Consider the following 7,500-nt stretch of genomic DNA (forward strand, 5'->3'; position numbering starts at 1 on the left):
TGTGTGTGTGTGTCTCTGTGTGCGTGTGTGCCTTGTGTTTTTTTCTCTTGTTTTCAATTTCACATGCAAATAGGTGTGCCGGGAGATCATTGGTGGCAGGCAAGCTTTTCAAAAGTGAGGGGGATGGATGTGATTTGTTTATTAACAATAAAAACGATGGATAATTGTACTGTTTGTTAACATGGGCAAACGGAGCATAATCTAAATACGTATGTGCTAATTTGCATAAATAGCACAACAGATCTAAACATTGGGTATAGCCAGGTGAAAATGTCTTGTTGACATATAACAGAAAAAGACTTAATATTAAGGTCTGAATGGAACCATTTAGGCTACCCATGAGCATGAATACATAGAGGCAGGAAGAAGTACTTTAAACCAGCCTTTATTAATTAGCCTATTATTGCAGAGATGGGGTTTGGGGCTGGGTCCGTGGGATTTCTGGGGGTCACTTTTTATTTTACCTACTTTTTTTCTTCTGCATTCTCCTTACCCTTGTTCTTCCCTCAGACTCATCCCCCAGAAACAGTCCCACTGACTCAGCCCCAAACTCCATCTCTGCAATAATAATATAATACTATAATAATAATACTGGTTTAATACACTCAATAATCAATACTGGTTTAAAGCACTTCTTCCTGCCTCTATGTATTAATGCTCATGGGTAGCCTAAATAGGTTCCATTCAGACCTTTACATTAAGTCTTTTTCTGTTATATGTCAACAAGACATTTTCACCTGGCTATACCCAATGTTTAGATCTGTTGTGCTATTTATGCAAATTAGCACATACGTAATTTTATTATGATCCGTGTATCCGTTTATTATGAATGCTATAACGTAGCTAATGTTACGGAACGTTATAATTCTTACATGGGAAACTATTCGTACATATTAGCTTTCATTTAACGTTGTTAGTGAAGTTAAAAAGGTGCAGTTACCTCCCATCCTGTAGTTACAACTGATAAACACACCATTTTCTAAATCTCTGCTAACAGTAACGGCATATAAAAAGAGATGAAAATGCCACCGGACATTAAACTTTACGAACATAAATGGCAAAAGACAACCTAGCTAGCTAGCTAACAGCCTAATGTTAAATGATAGGTTCAGTTAGCTAACGTTAGCTCGGGTTGTATCTACCTAATTACGATAGCAATTTGTACTAGCAGCATTAAAGAGTTAAAGGAGAACGCCGGGCAATTTTTACGTTAATCTTGATCGCTATAAGTATGTGAGTACTGTCGATAGCAAAAAAAATTAGCCGAATCGGTGCTAGCTAACTGGAGCTGCTGCAGCTAATGCCGAGAGCTCCCACTTAGCTAAAACGGCAGTTTTGGGGGCATATCATAAAGAGTGCCTTTGTGCCTCTTAACAGACACAAAATGCAATTAAAATGTCTGTGCAACATAAACAGGGCCCTTACATGACAACAAGATGCGTTTTCAACTCATAGTAGTCTCTGCAGTGGTGAACTGTGTGTTAGTTGCCTTAGCCAGGCTAGCAGGGCCGACCGGTATCCTTCTAATTCCTCCCCGCCTTCCTCACCTGCCGCGGCCGACAACAATCCACGGGCGCCCGCTGGTCTGGTGGATGTCCTCCAGAGGACAGTTCATGCTTTCGCGGCGAAATTTTTGCGGCGAAAAAAGTTTATTTCCCCCTCAAAAATAGGTAATTGACCACTGTAGTGGTTATGATCATATCAGTGACTATGTAACTACATGGAAACGGGACACATGATGCCTGTTTCTTGTACAGTAACAGCGTTACAGAAGGCTGACTGTAGTCTTGCGCTGAAGTCCCGCAGGAATTCAGTTGTAGCAGGAAAAGGTAAACAGCAGTGTGCAGATCGGAGCGTGGTGTGAGAAGAGTGAAGAGCGGAGGTGTTCACAAGGGAAGACGCTTGGAGTAACCTATGGAGCTAGAGCTAGCCTTCCGTAACGCTATTACTGTACAAGAAACATACATCATTTGGCCCGTTTCCATGTAGTTACATAGTCACTGATATGATCATAACCACTACAGTGCTCAATTACCTATTTTTGATGGGGAAATAAACTTTTTTCGCCGCAAAAATCTTGCCGCGAAAGCATGAACTGTCCTCTGGAGGACATCCACCAGACCAGCGGGCGCCTGTGGATTGTTGTCGGCCGCGGCAGGTGAGGAAGGCGGGGAGGAATTAGAAGGATGCCGGTCGGCCTGCTAGCCTGGCTAAGGCAACTAACACACAGTTCGCCACTGCAGAGACTACTATTCACCAACGCCAGATGGATCGCACACAAAATGGATATATATGCTACAAATACACAGGGAACTGCTGCTTGATGATTATTACTGAAGCCTGGCTGAACACTCACTCATCCCAGACGGCAGCTAGCAGCTAACAGGGTAGGTGAATTTAAACAATGTCTGAGTTGAAAACGCATCTTGTTGTCATGTAAGGGCCCTGTTCATGTTGCACAGACATTTTAATTGCATTTTGTGTCTGTTAAGAGGCACAAAGACACTCTTTATGATATGCCCCCAAAAGTGCCGTTTTAGCTAAGTGGGAGCTCTCGGCATTAGCTGCAGCAGCTCCAGTTAGCTAGCACCGAGATTGGCTCGTTTTTTTTGCTATTGACAGTACTCACATACTTATAGCGATTAAGATTAACGTAAAAATTGCGAGTTCTCCTCGATGTAGAATGCGGTCTGTTAAGACCGCTGCGAAGTATAACACACCGTTGCCATGAAAAACAGAGCGTTGCTATGAATGTAATTCTGTTCACTCAGGCAATATAATCGCTACACCAAAGCCCGTCTACGGAAAGCCGTTCCACTCCCTATTCAGCCCCATTGTACCTACTTTGGTTGCAGTTCCACCAGAGTTCCACTGGGGGTGATCACGGTCCAGTGCAAAATGAATGGGACCTTATGGAGCTAGACGGCTAAATTTGTCTCTTTCGCCTGATTGTCGATGAGAAATCTCAGATTTGATTGTAGTTTTTGCAAGTTCAACATGGATTATAGGTCGAAAGTTGAATGAACGAGTACTTATGCCCTTTCGATTTGTTACAGGTTGAGTCGTTGTTGCCCATAACACGCTAGCATTCTGCTAATGAATGCTGATTGGTCAGTGAAGGACTGATTACGATCGGAGATCCCGCTTGACAGCATCCGAAGCAGAACCAGAATGTCAGAGTGAATATTTCGGCGTGGTCTTTAAAACATTAGCAGACCTCTTTCTAGCCCGTGTATTAACAGGGAGAGTCTAACCTGTCAGCTGTGTTGTCGATGCCTCGAGAGAAAAAAGGAAGCGACTCAGAGCTCGCCGTAAAGCAGTATCTCTGGCCGTATATGTGTATGACGTCATTGACATTTTAAAAGGCTTTTTAGAACAAAAAAGCCACTTTAAAAAAATCTAACACCCAGCAGTGTGTATTGTCTTAGCCTCCCCTTTCAAATGCAACATTCAAATTACTAGACAAAAAATTATATCCTGAGAAAAGTGGATTTTGAGGGGTATAGCTCCATAGAGTCCCATTCATTCTGCACTGGCCTGTGAGCGCCCCCTATATGGAACTCTGGTGGAACTGCAACCAGTTCAGAAGCCGGAAGTAACGAGAGAGTGGAACTTCTTCCCTTATTAGAAATTCTTTGGCTACACACAGCCTACGAGGTAGCTACGGCGGCAGTTCGACGCAAGGCGTTTGTGCAAAACTGTGGAAAAACTGCAGAAAAAGTGTGGGTGTTGAACCCTCTCACTGGGAAAAGTGTGGGTGTTAAAACACCCACATCCCCCACGGGTGCGACGCCCCTGATTGGTGGAAAGCTCTCATGCCCGAACCTGTGATTGGCTGCAGCTGTGGAAACCACCTGATATATAAGGAGCCAAGATGGCGGCCGTCCACTGGCAGCATTCCTCACCCTCCTCATCTCCCAACCGGCCACACTTCTCCTTTGTTCAACCTTGTTTTAGATTAGGTACCATTTCTTTTGAGTAGTAAGGGTGGACTGCCAGCTGTGCTTTATCTTCTGTTTTAAAATAAATGGGAGCATCATTTACGAAATGATAGTTATGCTGTGTTGAAGAAGACGTGAAACTATGAACTGAGACCATAAATTCATTATGAAAATGTTTACTGAGTAGAGAGAGAGAAGTAGGTGGAGTCGCCCCCTGCTGGAAGTTAGACAGAATGCAGTTTTAAGGAGCTTCAGCGTTGGCTTCACTTTTCAGACCAGGAAGCTCCTTCCATTATTGTTACAGTCTGTGATAAAAACACATCTAAACTGGGCTTACCATGTATCGGGGTGCCAGCTTCATCACCTCCGTCAGTGGGATGTCAGTGCCAACCACGCCCAGCAGGATCCCATGGGACAGCTGGAGAGACAGGCGGCACATTATTATACAGAGTTTAGACATCTGAAGAAATCCCAAATGTACAGGATGCTCTAGTCCACTGGTTTTCAAACTGTGGTACAATGACCAGTAGTGGTACGCGAGCTAAACCCAACTGTCCCGTTCTTCTTTTCCTAAATCCAACCGTCCTGTTCTTCATCTAAACCCAACCGTCCCGTTCTTCTTTACCTAAACCCAACCGTCCTGTTCTTCTTTTCCTAAACCCAACGTCCCGTTCGTTTTTACTTAAAACCAACTGTCCCGTTCTACTTTATCTAAACCCAACCGTCCCGTTCTTCTTTACCTAAACCCAACCGTCCCGTTCTTCTTTACCTAAACCCAACCGTCCCGTTCTTCTTTACCTAAACCCAACCGTCCCGTTCTTCTTTTCTTAAACCCAACCGTCCCATTCTTGTCCCGTGTGTCACGTAAACGTACCTTTTATAAACCCACCCACCATCTTTTCTTAAACCTAACTGCGTCAAAGATAGATAGATAGATAGATAGATAGATAGATAGATAGATAGATAGATAGATAGAACGGCTGACTGACCGTTTCCTTCTTCTTGCTGAAGACCGGCATGGCCACTGAGGTCATCAGCAGCAGACTCTGAGCTTTGGTGTAGAAGAGCTGACACAGAGCAAAATATTCAACACACAGTGTGTCGTTATTTCAAGAACTCAGACACTGTCAAACACGAATGAATGACGGGCCGAGGAAAAGGTTTTTAAAAAGATAGACATTTCAAACTCTCTAACCGGCTGCCACTGAGTAGGAAAACTGACCCCACGTTTAAACAAAGTCACAATCTACGCACGTTTCTTTGAAATTTCTATATGAAGCATATTCTTCGTCATCTACTCACACATATAATGTTTATTGTGAAACTTCATGCAGCTATAACAAGTGCAGATCTGAGGGTGACTCAATGTAATACTACTGGAGTTCTGTGTACATTTAAAAACACATAGATGTTAAAAGTACTACAATTACTACAGTCTAAACCAGCGGTTCTCAACATGAGGGCCAGGACACTCCGGGAGGTCCGACAATGGCTTGGAGGGAGTCATATATGTTGATATATACATATATAAAAAAAAATAATCAAAATCTCTTCCTAAAAAGTGTAGGAGAACATAAAGTCAATAAGGTGTAGATCTTACATGTTGATAAAAAATTACTCAAACAGATCAATCAATTATCAAAATAGCTGGCGATTATTTTAAGTTGATAAGTAATCGATTAATCTCTGCAGCTCTTTTCATTGTTTAAATTTAATCAAGTAATTTGTTGTATTTAAGCAGAACACTGAAAGCAGCAGCAAGTACTAGCGTTATCGCGATATTCAACGACATTATCACACATTGTGTATTTTCCTCAAATCGTGCAGCCCTAACTTCTCCTCTCTCAGTGCCCACGTTTCCGTCCTGACGGCTTTCTAACGTTCAAATTAAGGCTACATTTACATTACTACGTTTTGGTTTAAAAACTAATATCTTTTGATACATCCCCCTCTCTCATTCATGCTGCTCTGGGATAAACCGGAGACATTTGGAAACGCTTCTGACCCGTTTTGGTTTGGAATCTGCGGGGTTGTGTTGCGGTCTCAACGGCCGCAAGCGGAGACCTTTGGCAACACCGACACGGACGCCAACGTTTCGCCACCTGATTGGGTCTTATCGGTCACGATGTCTCGTTCTCTGAGACATATGCTGCGTTCCAGGCACAATTTTTAGCCCGTAACTTATGTCACGACTCACAACTTGGTAGCGTTCCAGGGTTCAGGTTAGGCCACCTAACGTTGATGTTAGCTACCTAACGCTGACGTTAGCTAGCGCTAGCTGATACTAACGATTTCTAGTCGGCGACATATTTTAGCCTTCATTTAATAAACATAACCTGTAGCAGTACACAATCGTATGTGTATTGTTTTGATTACAATGTGTGGAATTACTTTACGTTGCCTATTTATATGTATTTAAGTTTATTTCTCACCGTTAATCACCAGCGTCTGTACAGCATCAACAGGGGTCGCCATTGTTGTTTATGTGTGTGTCACGTCAAAAACTGTAACTGGGAGAACAACCATCTGGTACGAGTTCACGGGGAGTAAGTTACAGGTTTGACTGCTGTGCCGTTCTTCTTTACTTAAACCCAACTGTCCCGTTTTTTATCTAAACCCGTAAGTTACGACTTCAAGTCACGACTCATGACTTGGTGGCGTTCCAGGTTTCAGGTTAGGCCACCTGACGTTGACGTTAGCTAGCGCTAGCTGATACTAGCAATTTCTAGTCGGTGACATATTTTAGCCTTCATTTAATAAACATAACCTGCAGTAGTACACAATCGTATGTGTATTATTTTCATTACAATGTGTGGAATTACTTTACGTTGCCTATTTATGTCTATTTATGTCTATTTCTCACCGTTAATCACCGGCGTCTGTTCAGCATCAACAGGGGTCGCCATTGTTGTTTATGTGTGTGTGACATCAAAAACTGTAACTGGGAGTACAACGATCTGGTACAAGTTCACCAGTAGTAAGTTACGGGTTTGACTGCCGTTCCAGGGCGCTTTCACCGGTAGAAGGTTGTGAAAACACGAGTTACGGGCTGCCTGGAACGCAGCATAAGCTACTAACGTTACCATGGCAATTACCAGCAGCGGGCGGAGTCTCCACGCTGCCTCCTGTTTATGCCCAGTATACCAGAATGTTGATGAGATATTTTGGTTTGGGCGTGTTAGTTTAAACGGAGATTATTTTTTCTGCTGGAGCTAAAAACACTTGTGTGCAAGGAGATCTCTTTTAGCTTAAAAACCAAAACGTAGCGACGTAAACGTGGCCTAAGTGAGAAGTGACGGAATTTAAACCATGTGTAAGGACTTTGAGAGAGTCTGGAGGAAAACAGGTTGAGAACAGTCTTGTTCTACATGTTAAATCCTGCAGGATGAAGAACTGACTGTTTATCTAAAACTACAACTTCTTCTTCTTTACCTCCTTGGTTTTGGGAAGCTGCCGGAGCGATGGAGGGAAAGGCCCAGAGGATCATGGGAGAATGATTCCAAAAAACACAGGGAGGAAGCAGACAGACAGGTGAAGGTGAAGTGACGATGATGATGAG

At 43.1% G+C, this 7,500-nt stretch overlaps 1 protein-coding gene across 3 annotated transcripts in view; it reads right to left on the reverse strand.

The window, feature by feature from the left end:
* The window catches only part of LOC116036315 (voltage-dependent calcium channel subunit alpha-2/delta-4-like), a 137,505-nt gene that overhangs the window by 85,992 nt on the left and 44,013 nt on the right, over nt 1–7,500 (reverse strand). For 2 of the 3 annotated variants that reach the window (XM_031279828.2, XM_031279825.2), the window contains exons 14-16: nt 7,374–7,391; nt 4,931–5,008; nt 4,279–4,359 (exon numbers count right to left, since the gene is read on the reverse strand). In XM_031279828.2, the coding sequence (XP_031135688.1) occupies nt 4,279–4,359; nt 4,931–5,008; nt 7,374–7,391 (177 nt within the window). The remainder of the gene's footprint in view (nt 1–4,278; nt 4,360–4,930; nt 5,009–7,373; nt 7,392–7,500) is intronic. The other variant, XM_031279827.2, reaches the window with a different exon arrangement.

This window comes from Sander lucioperca, chromosome 7 (genome assembly GCF_008315115.2).
Source record: "Sander lucioperca isolate FBNREF2018 chromosome 7, SLUC_FBN_1.2, whole genome shotgun sequence".
Classification (NCBI taxonomy): domain Eukaryota; kingdom Metazoa; phylum Chordata; class Actinopteri; order Perciformes; family Percidae; genus Sander; species Sander lucioperca.